The sequence below is a fragment of the Mobula birostris genome, chromosome 10 (assembly GCF_030028105.1).
Source record: "Mobula birostris isolate sMobBir1 chromosome 10, sMobBir1.hap1, whole genome shotgun sequence".
Taxonomy (NCBI): domain Eukaryota; kingdom Metazoa; phylum Chordata; class Chondrichthyes; order Myliobatiformes; family Myliobatidae; genus Mobula; species Mobula birostris.
In genome coordinates, this window is record NC_092379.1 from 80,577,349 (window position 1) to 80,601,046 (window position 23,698).

The following is a 23,698-nucleotide window of genomic DNA, read 5'->3' on the forward strand; positions in this document are numbered from 1 at the left end:
GTTATCATAAAGGATCAAAAGCAACAGCTATCAGAAACTCCTACTGGCTTCAGGAAAGAAAGGCACCAAAGTAATTTAAATTTTGAGTTGCAACAAAACTTATGGATCATGAAAGCCAAGTTGAATTCTTCACTAAAGGCTTACAATTAAAGTCAAGTCCAAACTGCTAACAGGTTAAGACAAAGGACTGCTTAATTGCAGAGATGGAGAGTATTTTACTGGTTGTATTACAGTCTGGTATGCAGCCTTCAATTCATAGGACCACAGTAGGCTGTAAAAGATCATAAACTCTTCCAGCTTGATCACAAGCACAACACTCCTTACCATCAAGGACATCTTAAAGAGGCTGTTCCTCAAGATGGCATCCATCATTAAGAACCATCACCAGAGGAATGTCCTTTTATTTCTACCATTGGGAAGGTGGTACAGGAGCCTGAAGACCCACACTTAACTATTTAGGAACAGCTTCTTCCCCTCCACCACCAGATTTCCAAACGGTCCATGAACTTATGAACACCATCTCTCTTTTGTTTTGCACTATTTTTGTAATTTATGTATTTTCAAATCTTTGCTCCACTGTTGCCTCAAAATAATATATTTCACTTCATATCACCGATAATAAATCTGATTTTGTAACATTTGAAATTCTATTTCATCCTCTTTGGAATGAACTGAGAAATATTTTTACTATTTTTAATAGCAAAATTAACTGGTATAAGGCAAGAATATCAATCAGTCAATTATATTGACATGGATGCCTACAAATAATCTCACACACAGTGCAAGGTGGGTACAGCTATTGCATTAGTGATCATATTATTCCACATTAGCCAAGCCCTAGTTGAGAAGGAACAGCCAGAGGGGTAACTCATTATTTTCCTAATAAATTAATGTCAGAATTAAAATGTGTGCACTTATAATACAAAATGTGTCGGATTTCACAAAATGAATGAACATTATTATACTATTAATCGCTCTACTTCCAAAGTTTGAAAAAAATCAATGTTGAGCTCAGCTGACAACTTGGTAACATTTTACAAAAAAACTGCCAAACTGTGCTTATTGGTATAATTAATATGACTATTCAGATATATTTTACCTATGTCAAAATGCATGAGTGATCATCAATACACTACTGTATATTGCTGTTTATCAGCTACCATGTATTCCCTGAAATTGCATTTTTCAAATTATATATTCAGATATTTTCACAATGATCCGAGCTATCTGTGCTTTTTACACGGTTAATTCATATTTCTTTATTAGACAATAACATTAATTCACTGAATAACAGTTCACTGAAACACAAATCACTCAAAACTGAAATTGAATTTTAAATTCAATTTACCTCAACCTATACAAGTTGCAGTGCATGTCTGCTTGGTATTAAAATGATAAGATTAACCCCAAACCAGACAGATTTCTTTCCAATCATACTTTTTTGACATTTTACTAATGCATTACAGCAAAGGCAGCACAGATAACTTAGGATAATAAAATCACAAAACATCAAGAAAGCAAGCAAAGAAAGCAAAATCTGACCAATGGAGAAAGAAGTATAATGTTTCAAAAGTAGGTTTAAGAATTTGAAGCCATCTGAGGCAGCTGATAAGAAAAATCCCAATATCAGCCTGTTTCAATAAAGCAAGCAACATTCAGCATACAATCAAAAACTAAGTGAGAAAGGATGAGGGGAGGGCAAGTGCTCATTTATTATAGACCTTTGAGGCTATTGCAAATTTGTGATAGGTTTCACTTAACAATTGAATAGAAAGCTATTATATTTTAATAACAAAACCAACTTCATACTGATGTGGCCACTTAGTTCAGTATCCACATCCATCAACATCACTTTCCTGTCTCTCTCCTAAATTAGGGTAATAGAGTGGTCAATTTAACTACCAATTAGCACACTTTTGGGATGTGGGAAGAAATCCAAGTGATCAGAGGTCTGAAGCTATCCGAGTGAAGTTTGTACATCCTCTCTGCAATCCTACACCAATGAAATTTAATGGAATCTCTCAGTAGTATTTAACTGGTTAGATCCTCTGGGCTGAAGGAAAATCAAGTAATATTTTTAACTCAAATGTAAAAATCATGCGTTATTTAAAATTGTAACTGAAGAACAATTCTACATTGCTTCTTTCTAATGAACACTGTTTTCTCTTTGATTTTTAACTCAAGACTTTTTTTAAAAAAAAGGACTTCAAAATTGCAATATTGGCATCGAGCTATCATGATTTTATTGAATACTGATGTAAAATGCACAAACAGCTTAAATGATTCCATATAAATGCATCTACCCATTTCAACAAATATGTGGTCCATCAACAGCAATATGCACAGGTCACAAGCCCATTGGAGCATGAATCTAATTGCCTCTGCCATAACAAAGGATTTCAAAAGTATGTTGACAATGGCAAATAGGTAAACCTGAGAAACAGTGTGACAATAAACTGATATTCCTATACTGTATGCAGTAATGAGGATTGATTAAAAATATTCTTGAGAGAAGGATGAGAGGAGACATGATAGAGGTGTACAAGATAATAAGAGGAATAGATAAGAGTGGATAGCCAGCGCCTCTTCCCCAGGGCACCACTGCTCAATACAAAAGGACATGGCTTTAAGGTAAGGGGTGGGAAGTTCAAGGGAGATATTAGAGGAAGGTTTTTTTATTCAGAGAGTGGTTGGTGCATGGAATGCACTGCATGAGTCAGTGGTGGAGGCAGATACACTAGTGAAGTTTAAGAGACTACTGGACATGTATGGAGGAATGTAAGGTGGGGTGTTATATGGGAGGCAGGGTTTGAGGGTCAGCACAACATTGTGGGCTGAAGGGCCTGTACTGTGCTGTACTATTCTATGTTCTATATATTTACCATAGGCACAGATTAGGAACTCTTCTCAGCAATATAGACAGTAACATTAATTCTGCCATTTTAGTAAAGCAAAAGTGCATGCAGTATTGAAGTACTTTAAATCAGCTGAAGAGCAAAGCAGATCCAAATGAATATGAAAATACAAAATTAATTATGAACTGAAACCACTTTTTTCTGAGCAAATAGTATTCAAAAATTCCGCATTAATGCCTCCAGCTGGCATGCCACTTAGTTCTGTTGCATGGGTTAGCTGCGTCTCTGGGGAGTTGAGCATGTTTTAATATTTTTAAAAATCTCAATTTGAGGAGTTGCTTTAAAAAGTTAGTAAACATTAGCTAGTTATTTATATATAAAAAAGAATGAGAATGTTTCTCATTGTAGTAATTGAAATGTGCACTTACGTATAAGGTGGATGGGAAAAATAACTATCAGTATCCCACCCCCAGCACATGCTTTGGTTGCTTGGAAAATTATAAACCAAGGAACAACTGCAATGCTCCCAAAGCATTTGGTTACCCAATTGAATTCAAATGAAAAATAGAAAAATATCAGAATACACCTCATGCTCAATGTGAATGTTCACACTTGCAGCAACTTTCGTTATCCCTTGCAATATATTTCTGTTCTTGGATACCAAGAACAACTGTTATGATTTATTTTACTTCAGCAACATTCCACATTTAAAGTAATACACCACAGAAACAGGCCCAACAACTTACTGGTACATCAAGTGTCTATATATAAAATCTACACTCATCTCATTTTCCCCACATTGCCATCAACTTCTCAATGTGAGACCACTCACTATATCCCTACAGTGGCCAATAAGTCTGGCAATTCACACATAGTTAGGATATGGGAGGAAATCCTAAAATTCAGAAGAAAACCACATGGCCGTGAGGAACATAAAAATTCCACAAGCCTGCTAAAAACTGGATAGATGGAGCTGTGAGGCAGCAGTTCCATCAGTGGCACCACAAGCTTGTTCTATCTGCATATTAGGAAAACTGATACTACGCTCAGCTTCTTTCAAAACAAAAATCATTAAAATGTTTGATGCAAATACCATTTGAAAATACCTCAATTTTGTTTTGGGTGGTGCTTAATTAATTATTATGCTGTATGAATTTTGTGTTGCGTAATTCATCTCACTAAAGTGTCAACAACAGTAAACATTTACTGGGTTGTAAGATAAGCATTTTCAAAAAAAAAACAGGAACTTGGGTAAAACTCAGATCCACTTCGCTCAATAATTTCACAGTAACTCACTTCAATGTGCAATTGCCTGGTTTTAGCAAAAATGACCATTACATTCATCAACTGAAATTACATTTTGCATGTGGAAAGTGCAACTGGACTTAAAGGCCCACTGGAAGCATAAAACACACCACCCAAGATTCGAAAATCACTTGGATTATCGCCAAGGCAGAAGATGCGAGGGATGCAAGTTATTGGTAGGAGTAAAAGTATCACATTTCAGATTATGTTGAGTGATGGACATCAAATCCTCATCATCAATTTATTCATGGTAGAAGACATTTCTAAAACATATGATCAGGCAGCAGGCTTAAGCATGAAAGAGGACAGATTCAGGCAGCAACCATGGATTGCAGTTCATCAAAAGCAAGCAGATCAATTAAGCTAACATCTAACTGCAAACTGCCACTATCATGTTGTCCAAAAAGTGACAAATTTAGTTTCAAGAAGGTCTTACCGATTTGGCAGTTGCAGATATATACTGAACAACCATTTCTCTTTTTGTTGTCAGATCTTTCCCTCTGAGTGGAACTTTACGATCCTCATTGAGATTCATGTCTTCCTGTTAACAGAATAGAGGAAGGGAACAAATTAAGTACAATGTTCATTCTCAAAGCATCCTGACACAAGCCAACATTATTCTCAAAAATGTACCTAAAAATAAATTTCACCTTGAACATAATGCATTACATTAGCAGTAGTCACTTCATCCAAGTGAATGAACTATACCAAATACAAGCTGAAGCAAACACCAAGTCTAACAATTTTTACTTGATCAATATTCTCATCATCCTCAACATCACTATATTTATCTTAGTCAACAGTGAGTTAATCAGCCACAACCAAGGCATAGCTTTAAACTCACCTTTCAAGTTGGAAAATATTCCTGCAATCTAAAGGTGGCTGTGGGTAATGATGGGTAGAACTTTAGAAAAGATGAAAAATGATTGGAAAATGGATATGCTGGAAGGCCAAAGAAAAGCAACACAGTGGAAGGCACTTCTGTTCCTTCTGACACACAAAGTGCATGAATGGTATAGGTTGAAATGATCAGAAATTCCAAAATCCAAAAGCTACCAAAATCTGTTTTTTTAAGTGCTGACATACTGTCGCAAATGGAAAATTCCACAAGACACTGGGAGGTTCCCAGATGATGTGCACCACAGACAGTTCTGAGAAGTAACCTTACATATACATAATGGGCAAAAATTAATGAAAAATAGAAAAACATGATATAAAGCAAAAAGTGAAGTTCTTGATCATGTATCGTCAGTGGAGTGAACATATGCTACTTAATGATATGCTGATCATTAAACAAGCAAAGATCTATCACAACCAACTGAAAATTGAAGGTAATTGTAAATATTCAGCAGGCTGGGTTGAATAAATTTAAAAAGTAAGGCATTAAATTCTTAAAGCATCTGCTTATTATGGAAGTCTAACAACAGGCCACATCTACAAAGTGGATTGTTTTTATACCTTACAAAAAACCTAGAAGGAGTGGACCGCAACTTTTTATCCACAAGACAGCATCATAGGTGGAAACTAAAAGCCTACTGTTTGTTGTTCAACAGTTGATTCAGGTATTCACCCAAAGCTGCTGTGCGGCTTTTGTTACTCTGCACACATTATAATTTCATCTTTTTAAAGACATGTAATAATTTTTACTGTCAAATACGTGTGATGAAGATTTGTAAAACAAAGACTGCTTACTGGGACAACAAAATCAGAGTCGGAAATGATAGCAATCCCAAGCTACCTCATATATATTCCAAGATCTAAAAAAAAATCGAAAATCGAGACCACTTCCAGCCCCAAGCATTTCAAATAATGGGTACTTAACCTGTAATCTTTTGCCAGATCAGGCATTTTCACTTTCCTTCGAAAACTGCATTCATTAGGTTCTAAAAAAGCCTGGCCCATGGTCATTAGATTTAAATAGTTAACAACATATCAAAAATACAATCTTCTTGATTTCACAAACTCATTTCCCCAAAATAAGTGAGCCAAACATAAATTTACCCAATTAATTTAGATGCAAGTGCACCCATAATAAATTGGAATTTCACTTCTCCAATATGGATTTTCCATTCTACCTTAATTCTTTTTCATCCATGGTGGGAAGGAAAAAATATTCTCCCCATAAGCCCCCAAAAAAATTAACAAATAGGGGTAATGGGTAATACATACACACACACACACACACACACACACACACACACAATCTAAATGTCTACCATACTGTGTCATTGGTATGGCATATCTTTGATAAATCTATATTTGAAGAATGATTGACCTCAATTTTGTATATAAGTGTCATTAATTCATACCTGTGACATTATACCTAAAACTTCAAGAGTTTTAATTTAAACTCTGAAGACTGCAAGTTACAAATCTTTTTACTTCCAGCTAAATTTTGTTTTGTTGTATGCCCTCTTTTTTGCTTTTACATTAGCTTTGACTTCCCTTGACAGACATGGTTGTACTATTTTGCCATTTAAGTATTTCATTTTTTAAGAATACATCTATCCTGTATCTTCCTCATTTTTCCCCAGAAACTCACACCATTGCTGCTCTACTGTCATCCCTGCCAGCTGCTCCTTCCAATATACACTACTCCTCTCTCATCCCACTAATTTCTTTTATTCCACTGAAATACTGCTACGTCAGACTTTACTTTCTCCCTAACAAATTTCAAGTTGAACTCAATCATACTGTGATCACTGCCTCCTAAGGGTTTTTACCTTAAGCTCCCTAATTGCCTCCAGTACATTACATAACACCCAATCCAGTATAGCTGATCCCCTAGTAGGCTCAACGACAAACTATTCTAAAAAGCCATCTCATAGCCATTTGTTACGTACCCCGTAACTGGGTTGCCAAACTAGTAGAAATGGACCACTTAGTTGGAGTCTGGATTACTGGAACTAAGAAAGTTTTATTAAAGAAATAAGTAACACAGTACTCTAATCATAAGGATATAAATGCAACAGGTTAGCAATGATAAAACACACATGTACACAGGACTAGGATAATAGGAATCAATCAAGCTCTATCGCAGTCTAGGGGTAAAATGATCAGTCTCAAGTGACGCAGAGTTCAGTTCAGCTTAGTACAGTTCGCAGCAATCGCTGTTGTGCCGTTGGAGAGAGAATATGCAAATCGGATTCAGACAGACCTTTGATCTTCGCAGTTAGCTTTCGGCGCAAGCTCTTTTAATGTCTTCTGAGGTCACCGACTGTGACCCCTCCGTTCCAGATACGATCGTTCTTCTGCGGTGAACCCGGCACCCAGGCAAGGGCGGACACACACACCAGGTTCCCGTTGATCGTACCCTTTTCACCCTGTGCGTCTATGGTCGGTCCCGCGAGATCAGACCTCCAAAACTCCCACCAACTTGTGGGGGGGGGGCACACCACACTTCCAGGGTCTTGTTATCTCGTGGTGTCGTGGTGTGTCCCTTGCCTTAGTGAACCTGTTCCTTTTATCCCCCTGCTGGGGTATCGCCTGTCCATCAAACTTCAAACAGTTCAGGTTCAAAGCAACCGGTCTGACAATACTCGGAACTGTGTCTCTTTTCGTTAAACTCTCTCCTCTCTCTCTCTTATTAGCATTTTGAATGTTTCCCCATTGTCTCTCTTATCACCCTTATTGGCATCAATCTTCTGATAACTTGGTCTTTTGTCACACAAACAATAAAACTCATTTCGAGATCTATTACCAACCTGATTTCCCCAAATGGCCTGCATGTTAAAATCTCCCATTACTATCATAACATTGACCTTTTGACACACCTTTTATATTTCCTGTTGTAAGATGTGGTCCACATCGCATCTACTGTTGGGAGGCCTGTATATAACTGCTATCAGGGTCCTTTTACCTTGCAGTTTCTTAACTCAACCCACAAGGATTCAAAATCTTCTGATCCTATGCCACATCTTTCTACTGATTTGATGCCATCCTTCACCAGCAAAGCTATGCCACCCCTCTTCCCCATCTTCCTATCCCTCCAATATAACATGTAATATTGGACATACAACCAACCATCCTTCAGCCACAATTACACTGCATATCTGACAATCTGTAATAGTACAACAAGATCATCCACCTCATTTCTTGTACTACATGCACTGAGATATAACACTTCTGGGTACAGTATTTGCTACACTTTTTGATTCTGCATCCTTAATGCACTGATGGCCTTAATGCACTAATGCACTTAATGCACCTGCTGGCTACAATTTTGCCCTTTCATCTGCTAGCCCTTCCTGACTTCCTGACGGCCTGACTGTAAACAATCTTTGCTTTTTTTTAAAAAAATAAAACCATCAGTCCTATCCTGAGTCTCTTCAATCCAGTTCCCAACCCTCACCAAATTAGTTTAAACCCTCCCCAACTTTTCTAATAAACCTACCTTCGGGAATATTGGTCCCCCTGAGGTTCAGGTGCAACCAGTCACTTTTGTACAGGTCATACCTCCCCCAGAATGATCCAAGATCCTGAAGCCCTGCCCCCTGCACTAGCTTCTCAGCCATGTATTTATCTGCCAAATCATCCTGTTTCTTCCCTCACTAGCACAGGGCACTGATAGCAATCCAGAAATTACTACACTGGAGGTCCTGCTTCTCAGCTTTCTGCCTTGCTCTCTAAATTCTCTCTTCAAGACCTCTTTGCTTTTCCTTATGTACTAAGACATCTGGCAGCTCTCCCTCCCCCTCCAAAACGCTGTGGATGTGATCCGAGACATCCCTGACCCTGGCACTTGGGAGCTAACATACCATCTGGGTGTCCTGTGCACATCCACAGAACCTCCTGACTGTTCCTCTATTGAATACCTTTTCACTACAACTCCCCTCTTCCCCTCCTGCACCACAGACCCATGCTCAGTGCTAGTAATCTGGTGCCAATGGCATTCCCCTGGGAGGTCAACCCCCTCAACAATATCCAAAACAGAATACTTATTGAGGGGAAAGGCTACAGGGATGCTCTGCGCCAACTGCCTATTCACATTTCCGTTTCTCCTGACAGTCACCCAGCTACTCACTTCCTGCAACTCTGGGGTGACTACTTCCCTGTAACTCTGATCGATGATCTCCTCACTCTCCCGTACAAGCCAAAGGTCATCCAGCTGCTGCTCCAGATTTCTAACATGGTCTTCAAGGAGCTGCAGCTAGATGCACTTCAAATAGATGTAGTTCCAATGGATGTAGTTCCCTGGGAAATCTCTTTTGAGCCGCATCTACAAGGAGTGTTGCCACAAAAACCAGCATCCATTGAGGAACCTCACTATCTAGACGATGCTCTTTACTTACTGCTGCTACCGGGAAGGAGGTACAGGGGCCTTAGGTCCCACACAAATTCAGGAACAGTTATTACGCTTCAACCATCAGGGTCCTGAACCAACATGGATAACTCACCTCAACACTGAACTGATTCCACAATCTATGGACTCATTTTCAATACTCTACTGCTCATGTTCTCAGTATTATTTCTGAAATGTTATTTGCTTTTTATATTAGCAATTTGCCTTTTACACATTGCACTGTACTGACAAATTATTCTGGTTAATTGGGCCATCAGTTAATCAGGGCAGCTACTTATTTGGGACATCTCAAAGGACAAAAACAAATCGAGAAAATAGCTGGGATTCCCTTCGTTTATTTGGACACTATGCCATTTAATTGGAACAAGAGACTGTTGTTGAACAGTTTCTAACTAGCATTACTTGCAAGCACTTGTGTGGCCATTAGACAGTACACCCTGCTTAGAGTGACTGCTTTTAAATCGCGTCACTTACATGTTTGTGTTCAAAAAGCATTGAATTTTCTCACTGATAGCTGGCGAGTAAAAAACAGTAAGATAACTCAGAACAGCTGAAAGCACCATTTGAAGATAGTCCACTATCTGCTATCTGCACTAGCTGTCTATGCTGAATATGTTCATATACAGTCACTCAAAAGAACATGTCAGCATACACAGGCTGAATTCCTCCATCGATAACTAATAGGAACTAATATAGTTTTACAATACTGTAGTAGTTTTGCTAGTGTTCTAACTTATTTTGTATTTCATTTTAATACATAATTTGTTACTTAGTTAGACTGTAGTTTGTCTTTTTGTATGTTTTTTAACTATTTCAATGAAACTTCAGCTAAGGCAATTACTTAATTGAACTTAAATGTACTGGCCCTGATGGGTCCAAATTAACTGGAAACCACAGTTTGTGCATAACTTTTCATTGATTCTATTATATCTACTGTGAGCGCCTGCTAGAAAATCAATCTCTTGGTAGTATATGGTGACAGAACACTTCAATAATAAATTTATCTTGAACTCTGTATGCTAGCTGAATTTATTTTTGAGTCCTTTAAAGTTCTCAGTTTTGTTTTAAATTTCATGATTTCTTCATAAATTATTAAAATTAATAGTGTCAGAAACATTCTTTTTCCTCTGGCAGCAAGTGAAGGCCATTGTTTTGCCTATTGCTGAAGATTATTTTGTGTATTTTATGAACAGGGCAAAACATACGTCACAGAAGGCCTCATACGTCAACAGCACCCCTCCCCCCATCAAAGAAAAGGAGGCTATGTTTCTCTTCATGAATTTAGTTTGTCCAACTTCATACTTTCTAATCCAGGCAACACCCTGGTAAACTTCTCTTGCACCTTTTCCACAATCTCCACATTCTTCCTATAACAGTGCGACCACAACTGCATACAATACTCTCAGTTGGTCTGTTTAATACTGACTTCCTTTTAACTTCCAAAACCCCTACTAATAAAGTCAAGCATTCCATGCACCTTCTTTACCAACTTATCCACTTGCACCACTACTTTCAGTGAACTATGGTCTCTTCCACCCATCCAAAACATTTAACAGGAGCGTTGCACATGCAGGGCCCTTAACATTGTTAACAATCCCTCACATCCATCCAGCAATCTCCTTGATCCACTACCATCAGGCCAGAGGTACAGTTGGGATGGGAAACGGCTTCCTTCCACGGGCTGTGATGCTACTGAACTCCCTGCTCCCACCCAAGTCTCAGCATGTATGAGCACAAGTAGTGTACACTGTTTACTTTCTGACTTGTATTGTAAATGCATCTTATTATTTGTTAATTTATTTGTGGTAATATTACTTTATGCATTGTATGACTTAAATGTATTGCGCTGTACACCTTGGTCAAGAACATTGTTTCATTCCACAGTATACATGTATATGGTTGAATGACAATAAACTTGAACCCTAAGAACCCTCTGTACTTCAATGCTATTAAGGGGGTTCGTCATTAAATGGACATTTTCTCCTTTCATTTGACCACCTATAATACAACACCTCAATAGCCACTTCTCTACTCATATCTATAATGATTCTATATCCTGTTGTATTCTTTGATAGTCCTTTACAATGTCTAGAACTCCACTGAACCTGGTGTCATCCACAAACGTGCTAACCTACCCATCTAAGCTTTCATCCAAATCATGAATATACAGTACAGAGGACCCAGGACAACTCCTTACAGAATATCACTGGTGATGAACCTCCAGCCAGCACAGCCTTCCAGCCCAGAATAACAGCCTTCCAACACCACTTTTTCTTGTATAGTAAGGCAGTTCTGAATCCAAACTTTCAATTTGCCCTAGATCCCATGCATCCTTATTTTCTAAATTAATCTTCCATGAGTGATTTTATCAAATGCAAAACTGAAGTCCATGTAGATAGTGTCTACACCTTACCCTATTCGAGCACTATTGAGATGACAGGACTTGTCAGTACAACATCATAGGCCAAATGGCCTGTACAGTACTGTAATGTCCTATGTTATATGTTCAAGTAAGTCAGGCATGATGTCCCCTGTACAAAGCCTTCCTGACTGTTTCAAAGGAGGCCTCACCTTTCCAAATGTACACAATCCTTTCCTTCAATTTCCTGTCTAGCAGCTTCCTCGATTGCCGATTGCGTCACCTCTGATCTGGGCCGACATTTACGTGTCCGGCGGCACTTAATTAATTAGCTTGTTTATTTCAACTTTTTTCTTAAAGGTGTGTTGGGTGCGTCCCAGCTACAGCTGCACCCCTGCATGCTTCGCGGCAATGTATCGGTCCGCGAACCGGAGGTTGTGGACCACCGTCTTAGCACCCACCTTATCCCATCATTAGAAGTCCTCCCCCAGTTTAGTATCCTCCCAGAAGATCCAACTTTATCCTTACACATAACTTTCTCAAAGCATAAATTATGGTCATTATTCCCAAAATATTCACCATCAGGTCTGTAACTTGGCCGAGCTCATCTCACAAAAGTAGGTCCAAAAAAATTCTCTCCTACAATTGGATTCTTCAAGAACCTCTCTAGCTCTCCTACAGTTGTTCCGTCAGCTGAGTTGTTTTCCTTAGAGTGGGGTGGGGGAAAATACCTGATAGAAGTTTTTTTTAAAATTAAGAGAGGCATCAATAGGATATACAGTCAGAATCTTTTCCCTTGGGTAGAAATGTCAAACACCAGAGGACATGTATTTAAGGTTAGATGAGAGGAGTTTAAAGACAATGTGAGGGGCAAGATTTTTCATGCACTATGAGAGGTGCCTGGAATGATGGTACTGGAATCAGGCAGTTTGGTGAAGTTTGAGGTTTTTGGATGGATATAAAGACATGAAGGGACTGGAGAGATATGAAAGATAAACAGAAGGATATTTAGTATAAACTGGCATTAAGATCAGCACCACATTGGGTGCTGAGAGGTATGCCCAGACTTACACTGTTCAATGTTCTTAAGTTTCTATGGGGCGGGGGGGGGGGGGGGGGAACTGAGCACATTTTTAAGTTTCCATTACACTTCAGTAAAATAAATTTTTGGTCTTGCCATATTTATAACTAAAATATTTACTCATTTAGAATTATTTATCTAGGCTAGATGCAATCGATAAACTTCATAACATCCTGAAATATTAAAAGAATGGGTGCAAAGTTAAATGAGAGAGTCAACAAACTTACAGGATGACAAAACTATGGAAATCAGCAAACATCATAACTTTATTCATGAAACAGCAATAAAAATATGCCTGACAATTAAAGGCCATTATATATAATAATTGGTAATATTATACTAATCATGGGTTAAGTAAAAAGGAATAAAAGCTAAATGAAATTCAGTTGATAATTGGCAGACAACTTAGCTTCAGAGGGGAGACATTGACAAATTCAACTCAAAGTAACATTTTAAATTGATAGCACATAGCCCTACCACAGTAGGTGTGAACTTACAAAAGTATCTGCAGTACAAGATACTCCAGATCAGGGGTCACCAACCTTTTTTGCACCACGGACCAGTTTAATATTGACCGGCCGACCGCAGGAAGTGTTAATCATGACCCGAATATAGGTGATAAGTCAACTATAAGTCACTTATTAGTAGCTAAAACACTCAATTTTGTTTCTAAAAGGGGTTTACTTGACGAATTTAATATTAGGCACACAGCGCATATTTTCCTCACATGAATATAGTGATAAGTCAATTATAAACACAAAGCGTCATAGGAAGTCATTCCTGCCTGTCGCGATCAAACCCTACAACTCCTCCCTTGGAGGGTCAGACACCCTGAGCCAAGAGGCTGGTCCTGGACTTATTTCATAATTTACTGGCATAATTTACATATTACCATTTAACTATTTATGGTTCTATTACTATTATTTATGGTACAACTGTAACGAAAACCAATTTCCCCCGGGATCAATAAAATATGACTATGACTATAATTCACAAGGGGGTTCCTTATGTCCAGTTTATTCCGCAATTTAGTTATCGTGGCATTCATTGCAGAAAACTCCGCTTCACAGAGATATGATGTTGGAAATGGAAGCAACGTTTTCAGTGCTTTCGTGGCTATCTCAGGATATTCAGCCTTGACTTTGATCCAGAATGCCAGCAGAGATGTTATGTCAAACATACTTCTCAGCCCACCATCACTTGCAGGCTCGAGGAGTTGATCTTCTTCCCGCGCTGACATGGATGATTCACTGGGACATTCACAAATGGGTCACAGACCTATTCCTTTGCACGTCTTGGGTCATCTGCGGTTGGGAAGTAACGCTCGAATTCTGTCGACAGCGAAAATAGGTGTTCGCGCACCAGCAAAGAGCCTTAGTCTCTCCCAAATTCCCAGCTAATGTTGGGAACATGTCAAATATGCCCCTATCCACTCGCCGTCCCCACAGTTCCAGTTTGGCTGTGAAAGCAGACACTTTGTCTGCCAACTTGAAGACAGTTGTCATTCTCCCCTGAAGGGACAAATTGAGTTCATTGATCAGGTTGAAGATGTCACACAGATAAGCGAGTTTTGATATCCACCCCCCGTCACTGAAGTATGCTGCCATTGGTAACTTTTTTCCTGAAAAAAATCTCTGTAGCTGCTCTCTTAACTCAAAAACCCTGGCCAGGGCTCTTCCCCTTGACAGCCACCTGACTTCAGTGTGTAAGAGAAGGCGTTTGTGCTCTGCATCCATTTCCTCACAAAGCTGCTCAAACAGATGTGAGTTAAGGGCTTTTGCTTTGATGTGATTGATAACTTTAACAACGTCACTCAATACGCTGTTTTTCAGCTAGCCAGTATTTCCCTGTGTGTGACACAGTGTGTAGACTGGCATTCAGGAGCAACCTCTGACTCGGGTAGTGAAGTCAGACTCGTTAAGCCATTCCAACAGCTGTGCTTCAATGTCCTCTGCTATGTCATCAATTCTCCTTGAAACTGTGGTAGCTGAAAGAGGAACTTGTGCTATCTCGTTAGCTGCAGCTTCTCCCAACAGTTCACGGCACATGTCCTTGGCAGCAGGCAGAATCAATGTTTCACCAACAGTGAAAGGCTTCTTAGCCTTAACAATATGGCTAGCCACTAAGTACGACGCTCTCAGAGCAACAGCATTTGTGGAGGTGGTGGCTCTCAGCACTTGCTTCTGTTCCGCTTGACCACGTTTTTTTTCCGCTCAAAAGACTCAACGGGTTTGTCTTTAAGTGCAAGGTGCTTGGACTCAAAGTGCCGAAGCAGTTTTGAGGGCTTCATTGCCTCATTAGACAGCTTGTCTCCACATATCACACACAGGGGGCTTACAGCGTACGAGTCACCGGTCGCAACAAAGCCATATTTTATGTATGACTCGTCGTATTTTCTGTTGAAGGAAGCTCTCTTTTTTTTTTGCAGTCTCAGTCTCAGCTGTCTCGGCGTTATCATCATCGTTAGGCCTTTTATGTCCCCTACTGTCTCTTCCAAAGAAACTCTCAAGCGATGTTTGTTTTTTACTCATTGAGTAGTTATAGGTTAATGACCGATTGATGTCCTCGCGTGGGTAATGACCTCGCGTGTGTTCAAGTTCAACAGTGGACGTGACAGGGAATGAGGAAAGGTGCAGTTGACTCATATCGTTTCCTCACGGCCCGGTAGCACATGCTTTGCGGCCCAGTGGTTGGAGACCACTGCTCTAGATGCTGCCTGGCCTGCTGAGTTCCTCCAGCATTTTGTGTGTGTTGCTTAGATTTCAAGCATCTGCTGATTTTCCCTTGTTTGTGACATAATATACTGAGAATCCATTTTAAAGCTTGGCTATAATTTAGTAGAAGGCTCAAGAGGAGGAAGTAATACACGCTCCCAGGAGTCCCTTGACTAAGCTGCTAGAATGCTGAGTCAGTACCCCAAGGTTGAGAGTGAGATCCTGCTTTTTACCTATACATACAAATTATTTAGAATTCTGGTCCACAAAGCAACGTAGTTAAGTTTAGAGAACACAAAGCCAGGGACACTGAAAGCACTGGAAAAGCTGTAAAAAAACTGCTAAAGATGGTGAAAGCAAGTTATACCTGGGTGAATAAAACACATATCAAGCTCAACTGAATCAATGCAAAATGCCCAAAAGAAAAACACCTGGAAGGCACTTGTATTCTATGGGGTAGAACTTGCCATGAAACTTACAGGAAGAAATCTGAGCAGACTTCTCCTTCACTATGCTTAAAGTTATAAAGCCAATAGAAGATAGACTTAGTTGCTACATCAACCACATTCCCATCTCAAGAGCCAAGCTGAAGCTCGAATTCACTGGGTGCAGATATATCATGGATATGGCTTGTAAATAAAATTGTACTTGAACAGAACCACTGCCATTTACCCATCATAATGGAGTGATCACAGTCTTCTAAGCATGTGAAATTTAATCTTGCAATATTAACAATCTCTTCAAAATCCACACAGAAAAGAAACTCAATCTAGATGTATAAAGCTGGATACACCTATGACAGTATATTTGCAGGAAGCAACTGAGGCAGGCCCAAGTGATGATTTTCCTCTTTTTTTTTTGAAGTTGATCACATGGACAGGCTCAGAGATGCTGGCAAACTTCAGATTCATTATCAAAATTGATGTGCTCTCCTCTTCCAAGATGTTAAAGTCCTGGGAAGAGATGAAGTACACCAAATTTCAGAACTTCAGGCATATTAACAGCTTTGAGGCCAATTTGTTTTTTGTTCACTTGTGTCGTTTTCAACCTTGAGAAAACCTAGCCTGTAGCGCATGTCAAATGGATTTTCCTGGGCAAATTCAGCACCAAGGACATAAGATAGACACTTCAGGAAAAGCATGGATGGCAACAGCAAGTAGAATAAGCTAACAAAAAAAAATTTCTCTTGACGAAATGCTCAGAGCACAGCTTTATCATAATCATTCTGCCTCACTGGAAAAACAAGCACAACACCTTACAGCAAAAAAAATCCTAACAGAATATGTCATGACCAAGCAATAAAGCCAAAATTTCTTCCATCACCTGTGCTATGACAGGTATCCATTACAGTTGGAGTGATTATCATCTAATCAGTAATTATTTCCATCTATAGAAATCACATTGCAGTTCTGAAGGCCACAAAAGACCTCACAAAGCAACTCCAGACGGTTGCTGAGACAATCGCCGATTGCACTGAAAACATAATCCTTCTCAGCGCTACACAAACAACCTGAACGTCCCAAACAAACGTAAAAGAGATTCCACAATGTGTTAACTGTCACAAACTCCACTGCAATTAGTATCTGTGAAGAGCTTTCCCATAGATTCAGGGATATGGGTAAATATGCTGCAGCCACAGCACATTAGATCTATGCACACAGTAAGTCATAGACAACAGAATAGAACAGGAGAAGCCAATCAACCTGTCATTAATAAGACTGCGGCTGATTACACCTCAAACACTCCTCAAACTAATTTATCTCTTCATCCCTTTTTTAATCCAGGAATACCAGTTATGTTTTCAATCTGATCAATAGTCACTATAGCCCTTTTGAGGTTGCTAATTTTAAAGATTTAATAACATCAGTATCAAAAATATATGCATTTCTTAGGCACCTTGAATTTTGTAAGCTTCTAGATTGGATTTACACTTGGCCCACACATTTCTCTAAAGACAGATCCCAGGAACCAGTCTGGTCATGTCCACAGCAGCTTCTTATAGAATATTATTTTGGGAAAAAGACAGAATTTGTACCCAATACTCCAGATATACAACAATCTCATAAAAAAGCCCTTTATAACTGTTGTAAGACATTTTTATTACTGTTCTCAAATCTTACTGGAATAAGGGCAAACACACCATTTCCTTCCTGCTCAATGACTGAGTATCAACATTTCACAATCTATTGCTATTTTAAAAAAACCTCTATTTCATTTTCCAGGGTGGATATTCACATTTTTCAACATCATACTCCATCTGCATATTATTATCACTGATGTACGAGGTAAAGTTTGCTTTATGACAGTACAGTGCAAGGATAAAATAACTATAAATTCCAAAAAGAAATAAATAGCTCTAAAAAGAAACAGAATTCATAAGGTAGCACTCATTGGTTCATGAACCATTTGGAAGTCTGATGGGAAGGGAAGAAGCTGTATCTAAATAATACAGTGTGGGTTTTTCAGGCTCCTGTACCTCCTTCCCAATTGTAGTAACTTGATGAGGGCATGCCCAAACTCCCAATAAAGTAGAGCTGCTGGCATGGCCTCATCATGACTGCTTCAATGCATTTGGTCCAGGATAGACCCTCAGAGATGTTCTCACACAGGAATTTGAAACAGCTCACTCTCTGAGATGCTGTCATTCAGGAACATCACTAACGTTCTCAAAAAGGACTGGTGTTTATTCTCTCCTCTTCCCCCTTCCTGAATTCCACGATCTGTAATCTGGACTTTCTAACTTTACGTTCGACATTATTTTGACACATCTAAGATTCTGCTAACAAGCCTTTGACAAATTTATAGATCATGTCTGAGCTGCGTTTTGCACAGTGATGACTGTAGAGAGTAGAGCAGTGGCTAAGCACGCATGCTTGTGGTGTGCCTGTGTTGCTCTTGTGAACACACTCCCTTTCTCAAACTTTAGTTCCGAATCGTATTTGCTTACTTTTTATTGCTTACACATTGGGTATTTGACTGTCTTTAAGGGGTTCTGTTGGGCTTCTTTGTTTTGTGGCTGCCTGTTGACTGTTAATTGATGAATCTCAAGGTTACATATAGTATACATACTTGGCAAATAAATGTATTTTGAGCTTTCTTGATAAACACACACAGGCTCAGATTTGGAAGTTTGGTTATTAGTACTCAGGAAACTGTGTTTAATGCCAAGCTGCAATCACAAACAGTAGCCTGATGTACGTTTTGTAGTTAATTCCATGTTCCAAAGCAGTGTGTAAAGCTAGTGAGATTTTATCCATAGAAGTCCTGCTGAAGGGCTCACACATATTGAAGTCTCTTTGCATCCTCACAACTCACATTCCACCTTTGCTTTTTGTCTTCAGCAAACATCATAATGCATAACTTTTTAAGATTTTAGCTATAATCATTCACACGAATTAATATGACCCAAGCATCAACTCCTGCAGTACCCAACAAGGCAAGGCCTCCAACCTGCTTACAAATAAGTGAACGACCATTTACGACAAATAAGACTCATTATCAGAGGGTATTGTGTTTTTGGAACTCTCTTCCTCAACAATGAAAGCAGTTTCTTTGACTAACTGCATGGACGCACATTTATGTGCCCATCAATAAACACATACTCAGGCAGCCTTGACTACAGATGCTTCTTTGCGTCCCTATACCCAGCCTCCTGCTCAGCTCTTTTGGCCCTCCATGTTCTATCCCCAAAAATGCATTCCTTCAGTGTCATACTAGCTCTATAATCCTCTCTCCCTTGTAAGGTAACTGCCTCTCCATCCTTCCCTACTCTATATGTACACCTCCCTTTCTTATTCATTAGTATTCACTCTCCCTGGCTCAATTTTCTTTCTACACCGAACACTGAGCCAACCCCATCTTTCTTGTATGTGATTAAAAGTTTCAGCTTGCTGCCAGAGACTGAAAGTACATTGCTCCGGTTGCTGTCCAAGTGGTGAACTATTCATGTCCTGAGGTCTCTTTATGATCACTTTTATTCAGATATCCTGGTAAGAATGTCATCAATTGTTCAACACTGCCCAAGACTAGTAAGGAGCAGCCTCCTGGTGCTTTGTAAATATTGGTTCTTGAAGATCCTTCAACTTGTCAATTGAAAAGGGTTTATCATTACTTAGGGAGAGCCATAATTGGTACACATTAAACAAATACTCAATCTCCAGTTTTGACAAACATCTATAAAATCAATAACAGTGCATTCCACGTAGTAATACAACTCCAAATTTAGTTACCAGAATGCTAGTTATATGTCCCATATTTAGTGCCATGTTTGAATTCAGTGGACAATACTGGAGTAAACTTAACACTAGAGAGCATTATTTTATTCAGTTCTCATTCAGGTTCCACATCCATAAATCACACTTTTACAGATGTAGAACCCGAATGAGAACTGCAAGCTTCATCTCCAATTGCAATGTGTACAAGAGTACAAACCTATCCCATTCATAGAACTGTGATTGATAGTGCAGGGTTAATTCACCAAAAGGGCCTAAGTTTTATCATGGACCAAAGTACAAGGCCTGATTGCAAATTCAAAGAAAGGTGCACACAAAGAATGGGACACATAAATGGGATTAAGATGTTTTAATTTTTTTTTAATTCACTATGTTTCAAATCATTCAAGAATTTGCTATTGACACCCTTAAGCTTTTCTTCATAATCAGGTTGACTATTACTGGCATATGTTGTGCAATTTATTGTTTTGCAGAAGCAGCACAGTGCAATATATTATAATAAACTTAAATTACAAGAAATATTTAATTTAGTTTATACTCACACAACACACAAAATACACACCCCAATACATGGGATCTGAGTGTGGAAGGTGTGCATTGTGTGCAGGTCTAAATTTAATATTTCTGATTGTAATTTCTAGTTTTTTATTATCTAATGCACCGTACTGCTCATCACGCACGCAACCCACACACGTAACACACACACACTTTCTTCTCATTGCTGCCATCAGAAAGGAGTTACAAGGGCCTCAGGTCCCACACCACCAAGTTCAGGAACAGTTATTACCCCTCAACCATCAGGGTCTTGCCCATCACTGAACTGTTCCTAACTTTTGGACTCACCTTCAAGGACTCAACTCATATTCTTGACATATACTGCTTACTTGTTTTTTTTTGTGTTTGCAACATTGTCTTTTGCACATTGGTTGTTTATCCGCCTTTGTAGTATGCGGTTTTTCATTAGCACTTTGTACTTATTGTGAATGCCCACAAGAAAATGAATCTCAGGGTAGTATATGGTAACATACATGTACTTTGATAAAAAAAATTTACTTTAAATATTGAACTTCCAACATGTGATATAATCATAATCTCTTGTATTCAACTCCACTTGTTAAAAGAAAGGCTAAAATACCATTTGTCTTCCTAAATGCCTGCACTTTAAACAAGCAATTTTTGAGTAAGGCATTCAGATCCTTGTAAACACTAATATCTTTCAAACTACTTAAAATATCTTTTTTAATTTCACCTCCACCCCCAAAAGGGAACTACACCCTATCCTTGTTATATGCGTCTTCAGACAATGCGGATTCACAGTTATGCGAAGAACCTATTTCCACCAACTTCTCATTATATGCGTCCAAAACTCAGTTATGCAAGGAGCACTGCTTTCCCGTCAATACAAGCAACATGCGCACGCCTCACAGTCTCACTCCCGCCAGTCTCGCATTGGTTTTGACAACGTATGGATGTGCAATCTTGCACTCTTGAACTTTTGTGCTTTTACCTACAGTGCAGTGATTTTGTGCTTGAAATATTTAACTATGCCTCCTAAACATCCAACGTCAAGTCCTGAGCCATCAGCCAAGCGGCAGAGAACCGCTTTAACACTTGGACTAAAAGTTGGAAATTATAAACAGGGCGGCATCAGGTGAAGGTAACACAGCTCTGGGACGCTACCCTGTGCAGTTGCAAGTTATGATAGCTGAGTTAGGCATCACACCAAAGCAGGTGCTTAATGCAGATGAGACCGGGCTTTTTTGGAAGCGTATGCCGAAACACACTTACATAAGTAAGAGTGAAAAAACTGTGTCAGGTTTTAAGGCAGCAAAGGATAGATTGACTTTGCTTACGTGTTCCAATGCCGAAGGAGACTGTAAGATGAAGCCTCTCTTAGTTTACCATTCACTAAACTCCCGTGCTCTTAAGGGTTTGAGTAAGAATATGCTTCCTGTCCACTGGGCAGCTAACAAGAAAGTATGGGTCACTGGTCAAATCTTTGAAGATTGGTTTGCTAATCATTTTGTTGTTGAGACTGAACACTATTGCCGGGAACAGAATCTTGCCTTTAAAGTTCTTTTGTTGCTTGACAATGCGCCATCCCATCCTAAACATTTGGACAGCATTCATCCTAACATAATAGTGCGTTTCCTGCCGCCTAACACAACATCACTGATTCAACCACTCGACCAAGGTGTGATATCCACATTCATGGTGTATTTTTTACGGCGAACTGTCTCTCAGATGCTGCAAGCAACAGCCAATTTTGAAAATCCCGGGAGCTTACCAATGGTGAGGGAATGGTGGAGGTCCTTCAACATCAGACATGCCATCAACAACACTGATGAATCCTGGAAAGAGGTCAGGTCTTCCACTCTGAAGCAACTGGCAGAATTTTTTAAGGCTACGGAACACTTGGCACAAATGGCGATGGACATGGACCCAAGTTTAGAACGGAGTCAGCATTTCAGTTATACCCAACAGTCAAGGTTCTTCCCTGCCTGCAAATTTATGCTGAAAAACAAAATGCTGCCAAGCAAACAATCCTCACCACTTTCTTCAAACTTGTGTCATCTCCTGCTGCCAGCAGTACTGAGAGTTTTTTTAAGTCTTCCTTCACCCCTTGCTGTTCTTAATGATCCTGACGACACCCAACCATCCACCTCATCCATGTAAAGCTGCCCAACACCACAACAATCACTCATCTCCCGGAGCAAACACACCTGCCACTGTTGGTGAGTACCGCACACCCTAGTATGTTAACTTTCTATGATTTATTACAGTGAATATTACCTTAAATTGATGAAATATAATACGAATGTTGCCTTGTGGTCCTGACGAAGGGTCTCGGCCCGAAACGTCGACTATACCTCTTCCTAGAGATGCTACCTGGCCTGCTGCGTTCACCAGCAACTTTTGTGTGTGTTCCTTGTGGTACTGCTTTTGTGTCATATTGGTATGAAAATGTGAATAAATCACAGATAAAACATATTTAGGAAGCCCTCAACAACGCATCCCTATTTTCTCCATTTAAATAATTATTCACATTATGCGTTGACTTCAAGGAACACATCCCCCGGATATAACAAGGATAGGGTGTATGTCACATTTTTATACATTATATTCCCGCTGTTACATCCAGTGTCTATACTCCACTTAATTCATTCTGCATCTGCTTATACCCATATTGTCACACAGCTTTATATCAGCAACAATCTTAATCCCTTCATCTTCTCAATTGATACAGATTGTGAGCAGCTGGGATTCCAGCTCTATTCCCTTTGGCACACCAGTAGTTACAATTCATGAAGCCAAAAACAACCAGATTTTTTTCTTCACTCCTTTAACCAATCCTTAAACTACACTATTATGTTACTTCAATTCAAAGCTATATTTTTAAAAATAATTGCTCAAAGGCTTTTTTTTTTGCAAGCCTAAATACAAAGAGTAATTTGCATTTACCTATACCACTAAACAGAACAATATTTCAACAGAATGCAATGCTCAAGTGACTTCCTAATAAAGTCAGACATTAGATACTGTTTTTTTTTTCTGACCCTTTCCATTTTAAGAAGGTTGGATACCACCTGATGACATCTGCTACTGGCCAAAGGCTACAGTTACCACATCAGGAAAGACTAGATGGCAACCGAGAAAGGTTGGTGACATTGGAAAGACAGATGACCTCGAGGAAAGACTGGCACGGGCAAACAAGGTTAGTAACCTTGTGTGCAGCACTCGCAAGAGAGCACCATACAAGGTATGGATGAACTAAATAGGCAATACCCCCAGAATCTCCCCTGGCGGGGGGTTAGAAGATGCAAGACTCAATAGGACAGACATAATGGCA

At 39.3% G+C, this 23,698-nt stretch overlaps 1 protein-coding gene across 5 annotated transcripts in view; it reads right to left on the reverse strand.

The window, feature by feature from the left end:
• Positions 1-23,698, reverse strand: part of diaph2 (diaphanous-related formin 2) — a 631,396-nt gene that overhangs the window by 549,958 nt on the left and 57,740 nt on the right. For all 5 annotated transcript variants that reach the window (XM_072270521.1, XM_072270519.1, XM_072270520.1 and 2 more), the window contains one exon: positions 4,597-4,701. In XM_072270521.1, the coding sequence (XP_072126622.1) occupies positions 4,597-4,701 (105 nt within the window). The remainder of the gene's footprint in view (positions 1-4,596; positions 4,702-23,698) is intronic.